Genomic DNA, 24387 nt, shown 5'->3' on the forward strand with positions numbered 1-24387 from the left:
TAAATCAACTCTGGTATGTGATTTTGTTTAAGAAATCTCAGTTCTGTGACAAATTTCCAAAATTTCTGCATAAAAAAAAGCATCCAAAATGCAAATTTGTTTCACATATTTGGCATCTAAATATGTGAAATATGTGAATTTGGCATCTAAATCTCCATTGAAATGCTTCAAGCATGTCCATCAACGAATTGATCATCTGTACGTCATCATTGGTCATCCATCATTCGAGTGCACGTAAACACGCTAATTCAGAGACTCAACGACTTGCATCAATAAAATTTAGCATGTGAGCTTGTAATTAAAATTGTGATGCTAGGCCTAATTTTGATTTTAATTGGGTATCCAAACTGCTTACTCAGTTTTCTTCATCCTATTACATAACACAAAACGCTCATATGCGAAATAAATTTCTGAACACTCATGGTGTTTACGACCTTGCCAAGGTCCACAACAGTACGTGTGGGAAGGAAAGGGATTTAATACCCTTATTACAGAGAACGCGAGAAAGCATTGTGGTGACGATTCTTGCTGGTTTCTAATTCTAAAAATTAGCTTGCTTTCGTTTTACCTACAACTTTTGCTTATTTATATCCAAATACTATTAAATATTTTTCAGTATTACTTAAAATTGGTCATAAAAGCGTAAACAAACTTTAAATAACCATAATGAATGAATATTAAAAGATTTACATTAGAAAATATTCCAAAGTATGGGTGGCAGTAATGGATAAAGTGGTATCAAAATTGCAATTTCAATAAAATGTATTGATTTCCTTACTGCCTTACTAAATGCAATTAAATAGAAGCAAATTTCATCTAAAATATTTCTTTCTATGATTTTAAAAAAATTATGCAAACATCGACCTTTATTCACTTTGTGATTTGTAGATAGCGAATCCCCTGATCCACGATATTTGAGGTTTGTTTTGCCAGTATTGTTCGAAATATTTAATGAAAATTATTATTACATCGTAGTAAGTATTTATATTGCAGTTGAAGGTGAAATGGTAGACAATAAAAAAAAAATGAAAAGTAAAGCTTTTATTAACACCAAATGAGTTGAAAAATATTATTTTTTAATTATACTTTTTGACACAACGTTTGTGGCAACACTAATGAATGGCTTTCTGCGTTGAACGAATCACCAGAGAAGTTTAAAAACTTGCTCAATAGAACTGACGAACATCCGTAAAAAACCGTGTGCCCCTAGTTTTAAAGAATTTTTTTTTATCCTTAGTTCTTTAAGAGAACTTTAGGTGCTCAATCAGAATTGAAAGTTATAATTATCAGAATTTCAAGCAGTTAGAAATGAATGCAATATTAAAAATAATTACGTTACATTTAATTAAAAAGATACAGTGGCAAAATTTTTAGTAATATGATTATCAGCAACTTTTGCTGTATTCATAGTAGTGCAATGAATAAAAATATGTAGTAGCTGAAATTCTGCTCTTTGGAATAGGATTGCAATAGAGCATAAAATGAATTTCTGAACTCAGACCACATTTTGCAAGTTGTACCATAAAATGTGAAGCAATGACGGATAATAAAAATAAGATATTCTTAGCGGGTTTCATGTAGGATGCAAAAAATGATATGAAGATGCTAATAAATCCATCAGGCCGTCTGTCGAAATCTTATATATCTAAGAAAAGGGTATAAAAAGTTCTATTATTTTTCTCTGTGGTTTCCCTGATTTCATAATTGTCGTAAGAGGAACAGGATGGTAAAATTTAAAGCTGTATCCAAATAAAATGATCGTCAGTTTCCTAAAGTAGAGAACATTTTTAATATTTCTTTAATATTTTGCAGGGGCAAATTATTATCTCTGTTAATAATAAAGATGCATTTGTACGTTTGTCTATGTCTATATGCGTTGGCATTTTGCATCTCAAACTGTTTGATTTAGAACAACCTAAATTGACATAAATATATTTTTGGAAGGTAAAAATATGCAACTTGGAGTGATTTTTTTTGTAATTTTAATAAAAATTGTAATTCAATTAAAAATGAATTCCGGCGTCCTTCCGTGATATCTCCAATAAATATACTTGCACAAAAAATAAATTTTATACCCTTTCAAAATGTTAAAAAAAAATGTCTTCTTAATAATACCAATTTAATGTGCAAAATTTTTCTGATATTTGCAAATTAAAAAAATAAATTTTTGACTAATTTTTTCTAATAGATACATTGTTGTCCTAAAATTTAAAGAGGTTTCATTTTTTTAAATCAAATATTTAAATTCGTGATTTTCTTTCACTATTGAAAGATTAGGATTAAGGATTCTGTTTAATATCTGCGTAGTTTACGTGTTGAATAAAAAAGTAAAGTTCTAGTACCATGAAATTTAGATGCTAGATGGACCGAACAGTTCAATTTTTGTTACTGCGATGATGTCATAAGACAAGTCTCAGTTAGAGAGGTTCACATGTGCAGTGAACAGCATATGTGTAAGACAATTAACACGACTTTAGGGTCTGATAATTTGATGCTTTTAAATAGTTTGTTGAAGGAATCACGTTGTTTTTTGTTGTTTATAATGGCAATTACCATGGACAAGCTCGCTGACGAAGTCACCAATTTTAAGCCAAGGGAGTGTCTCTTGTTTTAGTAGCCCCAACTAGGGCCAAGAGTACGTCTTAGCTACTCACGCATCACATTCGCTTGCACAACCCCTTTTTACAGGGGGGCACATTCCCCCATCTCACAGATAGAACAGGAAGAACAACCATGCCCGAACCGGGACTCGAACCCAGGTCACGGGGAAGACGCGCTACCCCTATGCCAGGACGCCGGCAACGTTGTTTTTTAATAGACTTGATTGAAATTAAATATAGCCAATAATCTCAGTGACCGATTGGCCACCAAAGCTCTAGTTTTCAACAAAACTCTAGTTTCAATTTTATAAATATGGATGAAGATACAAATATAAATGATTAATAACATCTTTTGTATTAAATATTTTTATGTATACTTTTTATTTCGCAATATTTTTTCTTTCTATTTTAAAAATCAATTAATTTTTTTTTTGTGTGTTAAATATTTTTATAACTACTTTTTCAATTCAACGCTTTTTTGTGTTTTTTTAAAAATCAGTGTATTAACAGGAAATTTCAAATATTTTGAATACATTTTGGCCTTCTGGAAGAAATGATATATAATTTCTTCAATTATAATAGCAAATTTATAAGTTGAGTTTGAATGAATTTTGAATATAATATTTAAGAAAACTAAATTTAAGCATTAAAACTAAAAAATAAACAGGCACAATATATTAAATAAATAAAAGGTAAATAATAAAATAATTAGCTATTTAGTTAAAGTTAAGAAAAACAAAATTACATATGATAAATTTAATTACCAAAAAAAAATCAATATATCTTGTAAAAGAACATGTAGAATATTTTTAAAAATCTATATTGAATAGCAATAAAGAAAAGTTTAAATTTCATAAAAATATAAACAATACATAATATTTGAAAAACAAATTAAAGTATAGATAAAATTTTTGTTGCTCATGATCTTAAAATTAAAACATGTGCAGGTATTGTATTCCCATGCCTTTGAATTTCCATATTAATAAATAAAACATTTTGAATTTTCTCCAGAAAATTTTAACTGTAGAAATTTTAAATGTAAAATTTATTATTATAAGTAAATGTAACGCCATTAAATTTATTGGTCCTTTTAATATGAATATGACAAATTTATTAATATTTGTCATATATTGTCACATTAATATTATATAATATTACATTATATTGTCACATTTTATTTTTCCGTAAAGATCCAAGAATTTTTATGTCTGTTCTGTCTATTTTTTTTATCGTTCACGACATTAAAATTCAAACATGCACAGATCTTGTATTCTCATGCCTTTGTATATTTTCATATTAATAAATAAAAATTTAAAAATTTTCCCTCAGTAAATTTTGTATGTAGAAATTTTAAATGCAGAATTTTTAATCATATGTAAATGTAAAGCCGTTAAATTTATTGGTCTTTTTAATATGAATGTGACAAATTTACTACTCCCACACTGTATTTTTTTGTAACGATCCAATAATTTTTTTGTCTGTTCTAATTTTTTTTTGTCGTTCATGACCTTAAAATTAAAATATGAGAGGTCCTGTATTCTAAAGCTTTTGGATATTTCATAATAATATATAAAAATTTTAAAATTTTCGCTCAGAAGATTTTACATGTAGTAATTTTAAATTCAAAATTTCTAATGTAAATGTAATGCCATTAAATTTATTGGTCTTTTTAATATGATTGAGACAAATTTACTACTGCCTCGCTTTATTTTTCAGTAACGATCCAATAATTTTTTTGTCTGTTCTAATTTTTTTTGTCGTTCATGACCTTAAAATTAAAACATGAGCAGGTCCTGTATTCTAAAGCTTTTAGATATTTCATAATAATATATAAAAATTTTAAAATTTTGGCTCAAAAAATTTTACATGTAGAAATTTTAAATTCAAAATTTCTAATGTAAATGTAATGCCATTAAATTAATTGGTCTTTTTAATATAAGAATGTGACAAATTTACTACTAACACACTTTATTTTTCCGTGACGATCCAAGAAATTTTATGTCTGTCCTGTCTAGTTTTTTTTTTTTTTTTTTTGTCCTTCACGATCTTAAAATTAAAACATGTACAGAGTTTTGTATTTTCATGCCTTTAGATATTTCATATTAATAAATAATAATTTTAGAATTTCCTCCCAGAAAATTTTGAATGCAAAAATTTAAAATATAGAATTTTAAACGCAAAATTTTGAATCAAACATAAATGTAACGCCATTAAATTTTTGGTCTTTTTAATACGAATATGACAAATTATAGACAGCTACACTTTAATTTTTCATAACAATTCAAGAATTTTTATGTCTGTAGATTATTTCAAATTAATTAATATATTTTTTTTTAAAAAAGGAATTACTTGTTAACAATTTTGTATGCAAATTATTTGATCACGAATAAATATCAAATTCACCAGTACTATTAATACAAATATAATAAACTTAAGAGTGCAATAATCTTTACTATACCGACACCACCCGAGACAGTTTTTTAATCCTATAATGTCTCAATTAATCCAAAACATATTTTCCTTCATTCACTTTCATACATTTTTTATTGCTCTCTTTAAACACAATCCTTTCTCTATCCCTTGGGCGTGTCAACGGTGAAGCTTTTTCCCACTTGTTGCTGTCTGAACCAGATCTCATCATACTCCAGACCTCCTTTATCTCATAAGTTAGCAGCAGGTACGTGTGGGAGTACGAATTACCGAAAGTTGGTAGGTAGGCCAGTTCACGTGATTCAACTCGATAAGCCGGTTCTCGGAAACTGGAAACCACTTCTTTAAAAAGCATCTTTGGTGTGACGTAATGCCCAACAGACACCCATGACCATCTGAGGGTGTTCCATGAGAGGCGATGGCTAAAAATGCAAAAAATAATAAATAAACAAACAAATAGTTGTGTTGTTAAACAAGAGGGAAGGGGGGAGGTAGAGGAAGGAAGAAAAATGTGTCTCCCTCCTTTTTTAGTGATGGTAGTTTCTTTCGGCTGTTTAGGATGGGGTTGTGAAACCGATTTTCTCTTTCGTTGGAGTCTGAACAGGTGTGATGGCTTTGCAAATGAATACGTCATCGTGTATGTTTCTCCAATATGGAGTGTTTTGCCTTTAAATTCGTCCTATCTTATAGAGAAGAGAATCCGAGTATGCATTTTGAAACAGACCATCTGTCCATTTAAAGATGCTTCCCAAAATTTCACACTGTTCTATGTTCTACTATTTTACATTTTGATGTTCTACTTTTTCTATGGAAACTCCTGTACAGTTTTGATGGCAAGCTAATTCATCAAAACTGATGAATATATCTTATTATATTTTGAAGATTTAGTGAAAAAGTGACGCTCAGACATCTCTTTGACGATGTGACTCCAATTTTTGTTACAGATTTACAATTTAATTATAAAATTAGCTCAATATGTAAAATAGCATCTTTTTAGTTTGTTGATTTCTTTACTTTCGCATATAAGAAGTATAGAAGAAATATTGTAACTGTCAAAAAATTCGAACTTCAGAACTATGACGTATCTCCAAGTTTCATACCTCCCTAACTTTTCAAACAGTTACGAATTCTATTTATGTTTGGTAATTAAACTGTTTTCCGTGATAATATGCAAAAATTATGATTTTCTATAAAAATTATAATTTATATATTTTAAATTATCGTTATAAGTGTGGTTTAATTAGCTTTTTAACATTTTAGTTAAAAATAATTTAAATCATTTTAGTTATAAAAAAACCCTAAAAATTATCGTTTGCGTCAAAATCATGGATTATATTTAAATGTCAAGAAAAATTTAGTTTTTTTCTATATAAAGAAACAAATTGCTTTATTCTTTCCAAATTACTGGTTTCTCAATATACACAAAGAAAAGGTTAAAAATCAAAGCTTTTTTTCTATCTCATCATGAAATACCACACTGTTTTTACATTGGTATGAATAAGATCAATTATTACAGTTTGACAAAGGTCTTTCTGTCCAATTCATCAATATCAACAATAAAAAATTACTAAGCCATTTATCACATTTTTAAGCTTTACTTTATTAATTTTAAAAATGGTATATTAAAATGTTATATAAAATTTTAAAAATGGTATATTTACTTAAACTTTAATTTTTTTATTAGTAAGTTATTTTAATGAAAAGGATTCATATTAAGCACCACTCAACCTTTTAAAAGAGAATGTTAAGAAGGATATTTTAATTTGTTTATATTTAATAATTTTTATACTCAATGAATTTATTAGAATTCTAGATATTTTCATTTGTCTATATTTATTAGTTTATTAATTTTTATAATCAATGAATTTATTCGAAAGTTCAAATTGAAATTTTTGAAGTTTTTGGCAGGATTTATTATATTTTCATTATAAAATTCAGTCATTACATTAAGAAGATTTCGTTACATTCAAAGTATTTTCCTTGATAGAAATTAAAAGAAGAACAACCATTGGAACAATATTTTTTGAATTTAAGATTAAATTTAACCAAATAAACCCATTAAGTATTTTTTTTTAAAAAAAGAAAGCAATTTAGCAAATTATCCGTGTTCACAACATGCGAAAAGAAAGAATGGGTGTTTTCTTTTTTCTTTTTATCGCTGCTGTGAAACAGTTTTTTTTTCTTTCGTTGGAATTTCAACCGGGGTGTTGACTTTGGAGGAAAACGACATGAAATGTGTAGTCGAATGAAATTTTGGCATTTTACGACCGTACGTTAGATCACACACACACACAAAAAAAAATGTCGTGGCATTTTCGTTATGCGCAGTGAATTCTTGATGAGAGAAAGTTTTAGTATTTGCATAGGGGTTGAAAGGACTACTTTGAAGTAACTCTTTACTTATGCACTATATGAGCCGTTTATTTTAAAAGTGGGGCAAGCCCATTTTTGAAAAAAAAAAAAAAAATGGGGATAATGGCAGTTATAGATAAAACTTGTTATAATCTTTTTATGAATAAAAAATTTTTAGCAAAAAAAAAAAAAATGATTCTAGTATTTGGGAGATGGAAGTTTTAGTTCTTAACAGTATTGGAAATCTGTTTATTTTGAAAGTGGTTCAAGTCCATCTTAGATTGAAATTATATTTGACCGAATATATTACCACAAAATTTATCTCCGGTTGCTCTATGGTGAAGCAAATGTGGCCGTTTGATAAGCATTATTAATATATTTAAAATAATATAAAATATAATATATAAGTATTATTAAAAATTAAATGTTGCTATTTTATAATATATAATAATAATTTACAAGATATAATTTTTTCGTCATTAAAAAATTAAATGCTGTTATAATTATTTTTTGGTTTCATTTTATTCGAAAGGCTAATTTTTGAAATGCCGATAAAAAACCTTGAAATAAAGCATGATTAGAATAGAACTTCAATTAAAATGCATCCTGTTTGAGGCATAGGTATAAAAGATTAATTAAATGTAAATATAATTGGAATTATTACAATTAAAAATCACTTTGCTGCTCATATAATATAGTAAACAATTAAATATTTGACTTTTCAATTAAATTTTTTAAAAAATGTCCTTCAGATTTCCATCTAATACGGTAATTAAGGAATGTTTGTTTACAATAGCTAAGCGCTATTGTAATGTCAGCTTACGTAATATCCGTTGTGATTATAATTTTTTAAAAAAATTCAAAGTGGAAAAGGAGAGTAAAGAAAATATATTCATCTTAAGCGGAAGGTCATAGCTTTTACAGCTTCATTTCAACTTCTTTGAAAATAATTTGGATGTGACATTGAAAGATGTATTCTTATCAGTTTTAATCCATCCATTGCTTTGAGTTTAACCTCCATTTTTATTAAAATGAAAAATAATTTAAATGAGTATTATGCAAAAGACCATGTGCATGATTATTCATATAATTGCTTTGAACTAAAAATCAGAGAATTTTAGTATTAATTTAAGAATTTTCTATTTTTGTTGTATAAAAATAAATGTATATTTATATTTTCACATGTGAAAGTATTTTGCATTAATTGAATATCTTATGCTTTTTGAAAGAGAGAACTTCGATAATTTTTCCCCGTGCCCTTTTTAAGAGCAGAGATAATATTTTTTTGGAACCTTGAAATCGAAAAATAGAAGATGTAACATAAATTAATCTTTTAATGTAAAATTTCAATTTCATAAACGATTTGCACATTATACAAATTCAAACTACTGTATAGATTTAATCCAAGGTTTCTGACATTTAAGATCTTTATATTTCTTTCATAAAAAATCATGTGAAAATATGATAAAAAGTTTAACCAAATTAGAAATAAATATTAAGTTAATATTCAAAGAATCAAAAAGAAAGATTAACTGAATCCGGCCCGAAGACTTTTTCAAGGGTCACCCTCAGGCAAGGATTCAAACCAGGGATTTTTTCTGTGAGGGGTCTGACTTTTCGTCCAACAAATTGACCCCTCGTGATTATATAGGTGTTTTTGCACATTGTTTACTTATGGATTGATAGTTTCATAAAAAGTTTAAATTATTTTATTTAAATGCCTTCAATTTGTAATACTTGAAATTTAAATAAAAGTGTCATTCTTTAAAAACTGTTATTAATTTAAATGGGAAAAAATGGTTTCGGCTGTTTTTAAACATCGTTTGCTCAATTTTCGAATTTTTTGATAAAAATATGATTTAAAGATTGTTTTTGATATTGATATTCCTATTGTAATTAAAAAGTTTCAAACCATTAAAGGATTATAGTTTGGAGTTTTTTTCCAATTTCGTATAACTGCACCCGTAACTTGAAAAGCATATAAAACAATCTAATACAAAGATTTAATTAAATAATAACATAACTTAGTGATTTTTTAAAATTGTAATTAAAAAGAAATCAAACATAAAAATATTGAAATCGAAATTATTAGTGCAGTTAATAAAAGTAACTGGAAAATAACGAGTATATTTCTATTGATTTATTTATAGAAAAAAAGTGAATTAATATATATTTTTCGATTTTCTGATAATTTACATTTGAAATTCCATAAAATGGTCAAGTTATAAAGAGGTTTCCAATTTTTCAAATTTGGGCAAGTTAATTTTTTTTTTTTTTTTGTATTAAGTAGGCGAAATGAACTCTCAACCTACCTATGATTGAAAGTTTAAAGAAAAGAAGAAATGATTTCACTTTGAAAGAAAAAAAAAACTAAATTTAAGCATAATTTTCTCGTTTTTTTTTGGTCATTTCTATTTAAAATGACCCAGGAAAGGCGAATTCCTTTTACCAATTCCGTACACGTTCCATGTTTTATCAGCAAGTGGGCGTCAAAAGCCCTTAAACTCACTGTCGGTTTCGATATTGAAAGTTACTGAACGACTCAGTTTCAAAATCAGTTTTAATACTATTTTACTTTTCTTGTTTGCGAAATGTTCTTTATTCGTGTCAGTCCTTTAAAATTACCGGTTTCCAACGGACAAGAAAATTGGCGACTTGATCCCATAAAACAAGGTTTCGAAACGTTTTAACGTCGTGAAAATGTTTACTCAAGATGTTATAAGCAAAAATAAAAACTATGCTCTTACAGCAATTTGAAATGCTAACCTTCTGTGTAGTGTATTCTTATAGTTTAATATCGTATTTCGTTAGGTTTATGATTTTTTTGCTTCCATCAAATTGCAGGGATTCGATTTCAGTGTTATAAAGCAATAGGTCATAATTGTTTCAAAATAATTTTTGAAGAAAAATTCTTATAACTAAGATATTGAAAGCTTTAGTTTCTATAGGTCATAGTCATTTCAATGTAGTTTTGAAAAAAAATAAATCTTATGACTAACATGCTTAAGACATTAGCTTCTATTAGATGGAATGTGTCATGATTTCTGGGATTTAATTTCAGCTGTATAAGGCAATAGGTCACGTTTATTTCAACATAATTTTTAAAAATAATTGTTAATACAATAGCTAAAATATTTTGCTCAATTTTCCTTTAAATTATATAATTCATTATTTCAATTTAAATTCTATAAAGCAATAGGTCTTTGCTATTAGTTTCTATAGGTCATAATCATTTCAAAATAATTTTAAAAAAACAACTTCAACTTATGACTAAGATGTGCAAGATTTATATTAAATGGAATATTTTGTGATTTCTGGGATTTTATTTCTGTTGTGTAAGACAACAGGTCACATTTGTTTCAATATAAGTTTTAATAATAATTGTTTATGCAATAGTTAAAGTATTTCGCTTAATCTTCCTTAAAATTATATAATTCATTATTTTGATTATTTAAATTCGATTCGATAAAGCAAAAGGTCTTTGCTGTTAATTTCTACAGGTTATTATTTCGATTTGTAATTTAAATTCTGTAAAGCGATAGAACTTGCGGTTAGTTTCTACAGTCATAGTCATTTCAAAATAATTTTTGAAAAAAAAAATGACTAACATGTGTAAGACCTTAACTTCCATTAAATGGAATATCTCAAGATTTCTGAGATTTAATTCCAGCTATATAAGGAAATAGATCACGTTTCAATATCATTTTTAAAAATAACTGTTAATGCAGCAATTAATGTATTTAACTTAACCTTTCTTTAAATTATATAATTCATTATTTCAATTACTTTATTTAAATTTTAAGAAATCAGTATGCCTTTGCTATTTCAAATGGATTCGCTGAAGACGAGGAAATAATGATAAATTATAGACGAGGAACACGAAGGAAATCAGTGATGATTGAAAAATGAAATATTCTTGAAAGAATAGATGCAGTGTTGAGATAATTGTCTTCTTATTTTGGAATTTCGGCACTTTAATCCATAATTGATTGAAATTTTGATAAATTTTAAAAAAATGATTATAATTTTGATAATATGAATATCATAAAATAAGATTTGACTTACTACAAATAATCAAAACGAAGAATTAATCGAATATCAAAATATGTTGTAATATTTTTATTGTGAAACAAACAAACAAACAAAAAAAGAATTGGCAATTAAAAAAATTAATCGCAAACTTTAAAAAATTGCAATATTCATTTTTAAATTGCATAGGTTTTTAAAAATAATTTGATTATAAAAATAAATATCAAAAATTATTGTAATAAAATATCAGAAATTTAATAACTGAATGTATTTTTTTTAAAATTCAAATGCAAATATATAATAAAATGATAATAGATATAAATATATGTAGGGAAACAACATAATAAAGAAAAATAGATAAATAAAGTTGCAATAATAATAAACATATATGAATAATAAGGAAATTTAAAACGATTTTTTGCATATTCTTTTTTTTAATTCTATTATTAAAAACTGTAGAAAGAGTGTTATAAATGCAAATCCAAATTTGCAATTTTCTTTTCCGAAATTTAATTAAATCTAAAAAAAATATCTACATTTTACTCAAAACATTTTTTTGACAATTGAAATTTGCGGGTTAAAAATCAGAATTTTCGTATCGAATTTCTTTCATCCACATTTTATTATCAAAAGCTAATTATATTTGTTGATTTTTATTATTTCTATTATTCTTTGGCAATTGTTAAAAATAAGTATTAGTTCACAAATATGCTGTTGTGAAAAAGAAAAAAACTGAATCTTTGTGCAAAATTTGAAATGTTTCTGATTATTTCGTTATTAAAAATCTTATCAAATTTTAATATATTTCCTACGCACCACCTGCACATTTTTATTTCACACGATTTTTAATGGCTTCAATTCATGTTCACGTGATATATGTCCAATGCGACGAGCCAATTTAATTTAGACAGTTTACACAGAAAAATCGTCAGACAAAATGCATTTAAATGTGAAATGACATAATGCTTTTTTGTTTATTATATAAGTGAGGAATTACTTTAATCAACTACTTTCAGTCTCTTTTTTAAAGTAATAATAAGAGATTATTATTATTATTATTGTTTTTAAAAATGTCAGATAATTTTGACATTAAAAAACATAATAGTTCAAATATTAATTGAATAAATTTCGACAATACTAAGCATTTCTTCAACAACTAATTAAATTAAAACTTATTCTGTTTATTCCATAAAGTCGTGTGAATGAGCTATTAAAATTCTAAACTCGGTGGCAACATTATTTGAATTAAGAACCAATCAAAACATTTAAATGCACCACATAAACATCACATATCTTCAGGATCTAAATAAGATTGTTTTAACCAATAGATTTACTTCACACATTTCATTCTTAATGAGCGGGAATGATATTCTTTTAAGGAGAGTTTTTATTCATCAGCAGTTCATCATTGAAGCAATGTAGCCTCCAGTTAATTGGTCCCGTTCCCAATTCATTCAAAACCAGTTATAGTCTTTTCAGTGATCCATTATGCTGATTATGCGTCGCTAAATAGAGTCTCAATGTACAGGTAGTTGCTTTCAGATGAAAATAAATGTCATTAGTTGCCGTTGCTCTGTTTAATTATGTGGATCCTACTGGGCTGAGAGCAAACCGTTGAATGAAAGTTTGCTTTGAACCTCCTTGGCCTTTTTAAGAAATAGTTTGCAGGCTGACTCATCAGTTATCGCCTCGGTTCCAGAAGATTAATGAAGATTCTAAGAAATGATTCACATATCTTAAGGTTAATGCGATATTCTACTTGCATAATTCTTAACAATGGCTATAATTATGCGAGTCAACTGGTCTTCAGTAGAATATAGCTACTCTGAACGCATCTGAATTAATTATAACTAGTCTCTTAGAAGAAGAGACATTGCGTCTCTGCAATGAAGTTTGCTCTAGATATGATATTGTATGATTTTAAGTAGAAATAATAAGATTGGAGGGTTTTTATTTGTTTAAAAGGGAGGGTTTTGTTTTGGTTTGTTAAAGCATTTCTTATTTATTTCTGAATTTATTATTTATTGCTTAGAATGTCAACAGTAGTGAACATTATGTGGACTGTCACCTACGCAAAGCGGGCGTTCTACATTTGTTTCTTGAGGCAAAAAACAAACGTACACTTTATATTCATATCATTTGTTATGGTAACATAGAACACTGTTATTAAATCATAGCGGTATGTTTTTTTTGATGTATATTAATCTATTATTTCAGAATTTCCTGCTCAGGTCTTGCTCCAATATTTTTTAATGTTAATATTCTTTTAATAATATGTATAAGAATATAAAAAAAGAATACAAAAAAGATTTTCATATCATCTTAAAATTCGAAAAATTAAAAATTCTGAAACCAATTTTTGCCTATATACAGTACACTCTCGTATATCCGGCCTAATGTGGCGGAAGGGCAGACCGGAGAGCAAAAAAGCCGAATGGACAGGAGCTTTATAAATTCATTTTTTTGTCCGCCAATACCAGAAGACAAAGTTTTTATAGCAAAACTCGCTGCTATAATAAGTATTTTCTCACTTCTCATTGGGTACAAAGCCTTTCATTTATCTCAATGTGAACGCAGCCGCGACCCAGTGAATCATAGAACCAGTTGCCAGTAACATATCGAGTTAAAATAGAAGGCTCTGTACAGTTAGTTTATATATGTTTATATACTGCATTGCACTTTTCAAGCATTTATTAAAAAAACGTAAGTTAAAGGGGTTCACATTTTAGCATAAATTCTGTAATGTCCAACTTAAATGCAGAAAACATAAACAAAACATTAACGTAAATCGTAGCTCTACTTCTTAACGAAATTTGGCTGAAACTGATTTTATTTTCCACTGATAAATGATTACATAGATATGAAAAGGTAACCCTAAGATAAGAGTCAAAACTTACAGTTTTTAGGTTTTGAAAAAATTCTTAATAGATCTATTTAATAGATGACTTAATAGATGCCTTGCTTTTCTCATTAAATTGCGATAAAAGCGAACTAGGCCGGATAGTATGGAAGCCGGATAGTCGCGAATCACATACTCGAGAGTGTAATGTATTTAATCAATTTTAAAAATATTTCAAACATATTTTTCAACAAGAATACAAAGATACATAAGAGATAGGATACATAGCAAATGTTAAATGTATCACGAGCGATAGATACAGAACATAAGATTTTGAAAGAACAACAAATTTATTTATTACAATTAAAATTAAAAGATAATTTTTTTATAATCCAAAGTATTATCTTTATTAATACAAAAAAAACTAATAAAGCATGCAAAATATTACAATCAAATTTCTCCCTTTAATACAAATTATTATTGTCAAAGCAGATTTTAGGAAAGCAAGCGATATGTTACTTAATTCTAAGAAAAATCTGAAAAAGATTTAAATTTATATTTAAAATACTATTAACATGGAGAAAAATTCCAACTATTACATTATCTTAGATTGGGTTGCATAAGATAGAAATAGCAGAATGTATTAAATTCTTTTGAATTTTAGGAAAGCTGATTGAAAATAAAGGAAATCCTAAGTAAAATGAATGGAATGATGTAAAGTTTTTAATATGGAATGAATTAAATATCCATAAATATTTAAAACAAAATTTTTACTGAATAAATTATTGAAAATTTAGCACTCGCTTTTTTTTTGCTAAAAAATTTTTTTTTCTCTTAAATTCAAAAATAACTTTGTTTGGGCAACTGCACAATTTTTATTCTTTTTTAACGGTTTTATAGGATTTTAATGAATAGTAAATTTAGTATCATTAAATTTGATTATAGTAACTTAACCAGTTTTATAGTAGTTAAGCTATAGAGTATTCCCACATTGCTAAATGATTTTGATAAATGGTAAAAATAAATTTTATTGGATTTTTTTCCAGTGAATTACTAGTAAACAATTGAAATTAAGGAATAAAAAACAAAAAATCTTTCTAGAATATCAACGTTGATTTTTTTTATTATATATGCAGCAAAACATTTATAAATGTTCGAAATATTGAATTTATAATACACCGACAATTGCGACCTTTGATAGCATGACTGTCCTTGTGTTAGATAATAAGTTACAGAAAAATTCAGAATTGAAAGAACTTTTTTATTCTCTCTGTTTTCCATCCTTTGTTTTAAAAATCAAAACATCTCATTCGTTTCCAAACGAATAAATTATTCATCCACTTGTTTTCAATGGAATGAATATAAAACTGTAATGGAATTTCATTTGTTTTCATGCAAAGTCGGCCGTGATTTATTTTATGGGAAAATTGACGTAATATTTTACTGCAGACGAAAAAATAATATTACCACTGATCTACTCAACTGTTACTGAATAGTATCATTCGGAAAAAAGTATAAACATAAACAAACAATGAAGCTTTCGGTAATGGAAAGATGTTTTTGTTTGTCAATTTAGTTAAAATAATTGTCAAATTGTACTATTCGACCTTCACAGTAACAGGCGGTCACCATTTTGTTGACACAGAGTAAGGGAAAATATTCGTCTTTTAAAAAAATCTGTATCCGAAGCAACCTGTTGGATTTTATATCTTTCAACAGCGCCGACCTTGCATAGCGAAATGCCGCTTACAATGGACCGGAAATGTCGTATGCCGGTAGAAGGCGTATTTATTATTAGTTTGTCACGTGAATGTGGCAACAGCCATTTTGTCAGCGACAGAAGCAATTTTAGATTTAGATCTACAAATTACTTTCTTTTGAGTATTTTCTTTTTCTCATTGTATCAAAAAATTAATTCAACCTTCATATTTTCGTAGATGTAAAGGGCATTCTTTAGTTTGAATGTTTTTCGTAGAAAGGTTCTCGTAGAATAATGCTGAGAAACCTTTTATTTCAAGACCTACTTTGAATTTAAAAGAATTTAAATGCAAAAGACTCAAGATGATAGATATTCTATTAGATATTAGAACTTTATTACAATCTAAGTCTTTAAAAGCAAAAAAAAAAAAAAAATTTCTTGAATATAATTATAGAATTGAGTATAGTTTTTTGAATCTAGTTAATTTTCAGGATTTTAATAATTTCATTTAATTTTTCAGTTTTTATGAAATTGGTTGTTAAGATTTAGAATTTTTATAACAAAATATTTTCTATTTTAAAATATATAAAACTCACTTATTTTATACTAAAAATAACTACGAGTTTGAGAAAAACATTTGACTGTCATGCGTGTTATCATAGCCGTAGAAAGTTAATTATTCAACTGATGTAACAGTCACTTGGTGAAACTAATAGTATATGCCCTACTGCATATAATCAAAGTCTGTGGTTTTTTATTAGAGGAAGTAACAGATAGGCTTGTATAACAATTATGTATATTTAAAATATTAATAAATCAAACTAGTACCAGCTTCAACTTAAGCTGAATTTTCAATTTTAAATTTATTAGTCAAAAGCAAGCCCCCTGTACGACTGATCCGAGACTACTAATCACACATATGGATGGTTGAAAATTACAGTGGTGTAAGTCCCCTTTTCTTTATTTTCAAGAAATTAAAGCATCGTGAAAGATACTTCATTATTATAAAAGAAAAAAAAAATTATAATAATTGCCTTTTTGGAATCCTTTGGATCTAAATAAATGTGACATAGGCATGAACTGAATTGTATTTGTTTTATACAAATTCAATTCACAAATAATAATAAATTTGACTTGTTTTTTATAAAAGATAAATCTTATAAAACTATATATCTATTTCAGAATAGTAATTTTAACCTATTTATATTGCTTTAAATAGCATGTTTTTTGTAACGTAATGGAAAGGAGCTGTTAAATAAATTTTACGCTCTAATTTAATACTGCAATCCTTTGTTCACGTTGTAAAAGGAAGAAGAACACAACGCTTAATGTTTTGTTATTAATTTTTATGCATTTACATTTTTTATCATTACTTTTGTCATTATTCCTTTATTTTGTTTATGATCAATTCCTATTCGCATTTGTGAGTCATAAAAATGGTTCTTTGATTATGATTTCATTGTGGTTTATTCTTTACCAGACAAATTTTTGCATTTGAATCTTATTTTTTTTCCAAAAACCAAGATTTAAATACTTAAAATAAAATAATAAATGTTTTTTTAATAAAAAATCCTCACTGATTATTTCTTTGTGATTTAAATCCACATCCTAACACAAAGATATAATTACTATTTATGTTTTATAATAAATCTTTCTGGTCTTTCAGGATAACTCTATTTTATTCGTTACATTGAGTTACTTTGTTGCAAAATATTTAATATTAAAACTAATATTTTACATTCATATATAAAGATTAATGTAACTCGGCTGAATAAGTTCAATATTTACATTTTTTCATAACTTTGAAATATGGATTTTAAACTCGTATTTTAATATCTACAACAATGTCTAGTCGCTTTTGCAAATAAACCAACGACTACCAAAGAAAACAGAGTTTAAAAAATCTGCTATTCTTTTCCCAGCATTAAAAATGTATCCTTCAAACCTGTTGGAAACTGATGTATAATTATCTACGTGATGTGATATCTATAAAAACGTCCGACATTCCGTTTTTAAATTAATGCATTTAATATGAATGTTGAAAAATGTCTATTGTTATGTAAATTTCGTTTCTTCCACTTTTCAGACTGGAAAGAATAAGCATGAACATCCATTAAAATTAATGCATTTTTTTTTTTACTGATCCAGTGTTCTTTGTAAAGAATGTTGCATTATGCTGACCAGCATGTCTAACATTTTTCTCTTCTTTTCCTGCTTTCAAAGCACGTGAGCATAAATTTCGTTTCGCCCTTTTTTGTCAGATAAAAACAGCATGGATATTTACAAGTCTGCTTTGAAAAAGATTGGAATATTTTTTCATCTTTTTTTTTTTTTTTTTTTTTTTTTTGTCTGAAAATGTTAGATAAAAAGAAAAGAAAAGATTGAAAATTCTTATATTATTTTCGAATCCAAATAATATTTAATTTTTTTTTTATCGTTTGGCATGTAGATGTTGAAATATATTTACAATGGTTGTGGAATCAATTTTAAAATAACAATATATTCAAGGTGCTCCAAATTTTTATCTTTTATTTTTAAGCCTACATTTAAAATATTGCAAATTTTTATTTGTTATATTTATGCTGTATAAAGCAAAAGATGCGTAATTTATTTTTGAATCTATATGATATTTATTTTTTTAAAAATATCGTTTGATGTATATATATGCTAAATTATATTCACAACGGTTGTGGCATCAGTTTAGCTTGAATCTTGTTCACATTACTCTAAAACACATATTTTGTTGTATTTAATAATTTTTAAAGGAATTCATATCGAGCAGCCAAAAAAAGTCAGAATAGTAAGTTCTTTTTTTATTAAATATTTTTCATTTCTTTCAAAGATAAACATTTCTTTTTAAAAATATTTTGTACAAGCGTAAATGTAAATAAAAATTACAAATTTTTATTTAGTTTCATTTTTAGCAATATTTTCTTATAATTTTTTATGTTTTAAATTATTTTTTTCTATATTCTAAGAAAATATTTTGCGCTTATATGTACATAATTTTATTAAATATTTAGATTAAAAAATGCTACGATTTTAATATAAATAAATTTTTAAAGAAAAAAATGGTAATTTTCTGCTTTATTTTAATAATTGTCCTTTGACTTTTTTTTTTTTTTTTTTTTTACGAATTTAACTTGAAGCTCCAATAAAAGGTTCAGAAACATATAGCAAGAAACACAGCGAGTTGTGAAATATTAATAAATGCAATCTAAAGTTTAATAAATACAGTTTTTAAATGAAAAATGTTTAAGACATTCTCATATTTTTCACTGTCATATTTGATATATTTTAGAAAAGAAATAAATTTCTCCTTCAGAATTTCTGAACAAACATTTTTAGTGTTTCGAAAAAATGCAGCAACTAAACCAGTAACATCCCACAGCTTTATAATATTTGAAATTATAATTAACATTATACATAATATGAAGAAAAACTTATATGGCTGTAACGCTGAATATGCGGAAGTATCAATACGATGACGGTACTTTACAAATACTTTTAAGTGACTCAGCAGAAAATCGAGGATGTTTCAAAAAATGTTAAAGCAAATTTGAATGACTTCGTTTGAAAGATAATAAATGAAACAAAATTTTAAAAAAGGATTCAACTAATATTTACTATTACTCATTCAGTTAAACTAGAAATTAAATTAAAAATCGTTTCATAAAAACAAATGAAGTGATCAATAAAATTATGGAATAACTGAATCCTTTTTAACCTATAGGATAGGAGGTTGTTTCTTATCGTTTAGGTGAGTACATAAATGGTGTGGGTTTCTCTACTTCATGCCGATGACGAGATGTGCCTCCCACAGGAGAGGCTGTACCGTGGCCTTGATGGCCCTTAGGACTCAACCCATTTGTTTCAGCCATTGCTTTTGCGATGGTCAGTTATTCAGATTTTCCGTAAGCCTTAGTAGCGGGTCGGATTAGCTAATGTGTGCTTACCTTATAATCTCTCTCTCTCACACACACACAACCGGGGCACTCCAAAAATGGGAATGTGAAGCTTCCTGTGGGGTTGTTGGTTCTCGCTTTCCTGATAGGCAAAGTAATTATGTGGAGCTTGCTATCTACAAGACGGGGCATTCCTCCTATAGAGAAGGGACTATACTGTGGCTGGTGATGGACATTAGAATTAAAATATAGTTTTCACTAAAGAGCTGTCACGATTTTGAGGTCATTTAGTTTACCCGAATGCTATGGTAGGACGGGCGTAGTTTTTTTATTGTTGCCCTAAAATGATTACTACAATTATTAGACATTTTCTTAACTTAGAACTTTACTTCTAGCATCGATTATTCTGCCGTTCTTTGAAATAACTAATAGCTAAAATTTATATGTTCTGTAAAGACAAGTTAAATGTCTGTATTTTTCTGTAGTTTCAAATAAAAGTTAAATCTCTTACTCCGTAATTTCAAACGAAAAAACATGTGAAAAATTTACATTACATTTTATGTTGGTCGAGTTAACAGATGTATAGTTGAAGAATTTATGATGATTAAATTTTCATATAGCTAAATATTTCTTATGTACTAAAATATTAAATAAAAAAATATGTCATATTTCTAAGACAACATTTAACGGAGTTAAAAAGCTTTGAGTATATCCGTTTTACATGATTTTAAGGCCATTTCAGTAGTTGCCTAAAAAAAATATACCGATCGATGCATGACTTTTCTTCGAGGTAATCATTAATGACCAGAATAGAGAAATTCAAAATTTATAACTCGTCCATTTTTGTAGCGTTAAAAGTGGAGCTTTTTTCTTTAAATTATTAATGTATCAAGAATATTTAACTTCATCCATAGAATCGGGGGGGGGGGGAGAGGGGTTTCAATAATGCAAATTTTATAATATATTTCAACACCACATCTATTGACTGAAACAACACTCTTTTTGCATTATTTAGAATATTTTGTCAATTAATCATTAATGGTTTAGAAATTAACTATTGGCTTATGATTATAATGGATATTCTGTATAGTACAAGATATACTGATGTGTAGTTACAAAGATGTGAAAAGTAACATTTATAATAGCTCCGTTAATTTTCTAATATAAATACGAGCGTCTGTATTCTTGAATCTGTAAATCTGCTAGATATCAAATTTATAAAATATGGACCTAGATTTAAGCATAAAATATATATCACTAATTAATACTGTTTAAGAAGTAGTGAAACTACCTGAGCTTTTATTTAGGAAAAAATTAATCCAATGAATCGTTGTTCTGTTACCAAATTTAAGATTTGAAATAAAATGTTAATTCAAAATAAAATGAATGCGTGCGAAAAGCGATCAAATTTTATTTTAGACTAGATCTTATTATTATTTATCAAACTGAAATATGCAATCAATCTCCAACTTCATCTTTTAAATATCATATATTTGGTCAAGACATTCATGTTTCTCGAACTTTATTGTAAGCAACTAAATTTTTAAGCAGGAATCAACCAAGAAGAACAGCTTAAATCTTAAAAGCAAACAGAAAAAACACAGGAATGGAATTGGAGTTTATATTTCTTCCCAAGTAATTAGCTTCTTCTCACAACTGTTTTCTCTGCAATTATTTCATTATAAATTCCACAACTTTCTCAATCATCAAGAGCACTGAAGCGAAACCACAGGTTTGACCTTCCAAAATTAAGATATTTCTCAGCTGACCACAGCAGAAGGAAAAGAAAGTAAATTCCCTTTTCCGCAACGAAAAACAATGATCTAAAAATAATATTTACTCTCCATTTCAAAGGAATACCACGAGGCACACCCCATTGTGGTAGAAGCCCGTAATAAAGCTTATGTCACGAAGCATGGCATTGTAGAGGTTATTGCCTGTACGATCTTCGACGAGGAACCACACCTTTCAATTGAAGGATGTCCCTCCAGTTTATTGTGAATAGTGAACCGTATTTGGTTCTTCTGCTAAATCTTTTGTTCCAGACTGGATTTTTGAGGAAGTGAGATTTAATTTTAGTTCTCGAATTCGAAATAAATTACGTAATTTGGCTGCATTTGGAGTCCAGCGGATGACATCGTATGGTTTGGTATTTTAGAAGGAAGACTAAAAGGTCAGCAGACATCTCGTTATTTGAAGATTTAAAATATATTGAACACATGAATTCGATTCTTTGACGTTAAAATGGAGCAAAATGTCTAGCCATCACAGTAGATCTATATGTATTTGGAAGTTGTCAGTAGCTATTTATCTATCTAACTTGATCTCTGCCTTTCATATAATGTAAGGATTTTCAAACATTCCAAATACATATTTTTCTGTTTCTTTTTGGATACAATCGGCAAATACGAAATTTCAGATTTGTCTGATACTGATTCTTAGAATATTTCATGATTTTTTCAGTTATTAATTAAAATTTCAGACATTTCAAGGCATGCCAAATGAAATTATGTCACTTTCATCATTCAGGATTATATATCTAATGATATCGCTTAACCTAATTTAAATCTTAATTCATTTCCTTTTTATCTTAATTTAGCCCATATTAATTCCATTCTAAAATATTCTCTTATTTCCTGATTCAGTTCCCTTTCTTTTATTTACTTAATTCTACACGCGCTCTAGAAAACTAATGGTTTCAGCATTTTCTAACACCGAGTGAAGGAATAAAAATCCTTAATGCTTGCAACATTCTTCCAAAGATACCTAAGATTCCTTATCCTAAATTGAAATCCCTATCAAAATCTCATAATAAAATCACTGAAGGGAAAAATTTTGGTCTCTTCTGCTCTTGTGTTGCGATGTAGAGTGATGTATTGACGCATCGTTTAATCCTTGTAATAAAATTATGCCTCTCGTGATGAAATAAATTGAAATTCAAATTTCAAAAGTTTCTACTATTCGGCCACGCAACTACTAAATATTGTTTACATATGCATATTGAAATAAAATATAAGCTCTAGTTTTTGATAATAACTTATTATCTAGTAACAGCATAAATAATTTAAGTTCGAAGTAAAAAAATTGGCTAAAATATTGAAAAAATTAATTTTCTCCTTTTTTTTTCCCTACGAAGGAAAAAGAGGGAGAGAGGCAATCATGCAGTGGCTCTTTTTATTAAGTGCTTCTTATTTTTTGAACTAGTTAAATATTCAAACCATGTATTAGAAGTAATAAATTCAATGTGAAACCTCAATGACATCTTAAAAATGTATATTTATTATAACTATTCTATAAAGCGATTATAAATGAGTTGCTTTTTAATCAGTTTATCATCTACTTTATTATTATGTAGCATTTTTAAATAATTAAATCCGTATCGAAGATGCAGTGTAAGTCTGAGGCAAATCGCCGATTCTTCTTCTAAGGTTAAAACAATAAATGAAAGTACGTCGGTATCAAAAAAATAACCCGAGAGAATTAATCACATTTTAAATGTATTTTGCTTTTACATAAATTGTTTTATAACGTAAGTGTAACTAAGTTTTAAATATTTTTTTAAATATTAGAATAGCAACAAATGATAAATAAGGTTGCAATATTGATAATATTTCCAAGACAATAGTTTGTTTCAAATGTTTGTTTGGACAAATAATTTATAATATTTCTATCAATCGAAATGATTGATCGAAATTTATTAAAATAAATGATATTTATAATAATTTTATTTTGTATTATTTAATAGAAATTGGTGTAACATGTAAACACTTAACAGAAACTCAAAATTTACTAAGAGACCATTCAATTCTTTTATAGCATTGTTCTGACCCATATATACAAAATGTACATTTATAAATATTTTTAAAAAAAAGCCTTTCATTTTCTTTAATAAAATATCATATGAAAAAAGACATTGTGAAATAAATCATATACAGATAAAATATACATGACATATTGAGAAAGATGTAAAAGTAAAATATTTTCTAAAATCATAACATATTTTTTAACATATTTCAAATATGTTTTTGAAGGTCATTATTTTTATTGTTATTATACAGTTCGATGCGTTTTGTAATCTAGTTTTAAAAAATATTAACATCAATATTCTCATTTATTTACTTTTATAACTACAGTGCAATGATATCTGTAAAATATTCGTAAATGCAAATTAAATACATTTATCATAAAATTAATTATTTAATTTTTGATATAAATAATATGTTTCTCTTTTTCTTCTTCTTTCAGACGATAAATGAGATTGCTCAAGGCCATAAATGTAGTTTAACACATATTAGCTTGTGAATTTGTTGGTAACATGCCTTCAAACGACAGATACAGCAGTGCCTCAAATGGCAGCCAGCCAACCATAACCCGGACTGTCACAAAAAGCGTTGTTCCAGTGGGATCTACCGATCTTGTGGTGAGTTCTTAACTTTAGTATTTTGAAGGCTATCATGTGGTTTGATATTTATAAAGAACAGAGTTACACAAAAATTACAGCTAAACCTGCTTCAGTTTCAAAAATTTTATATC

At 27.2% G+C, this 24387-nt stretch overlaps 1 protein-coding gene across 1 annotated transcript in view; it reads left to right on the plus strand.

Moving 5' to 3' along the window:
* Window positions 1–24387, plus strand: part of LOC129972147 (uncharacterized) — a 101328-nt gene that overhangs the window by 20841 nt on the left and 56100 nt on the right. Inside the window, exon 2 of the mRNA XM_056086162.1 lies at window positions 24100–24274. Coding sequence (XP_055942137.1) covers window positions 24170–24274 — 105 coding nt within the window. The 5' untranslated portion in view covers window positions 24100–24169. The remainder of the gene's footprint in view (window positions 1–24099; window positions 24275–24387) is intronic.

Source organism: Argiope bruennichi, chromosome 6 (genome assembly GCF_947563725.1).
Source record: "Argiope bruennichi chromosome 6, qqArgBrue1.1, whole genome shotgun sequence".
Classification (NCBI taxonomy): domain Eukaryota; kingdom Metazoa; phylum Arthropoda; class Arachnida; order Araneae; family Araneidae; genus Argiope; species Argiope bruennichi.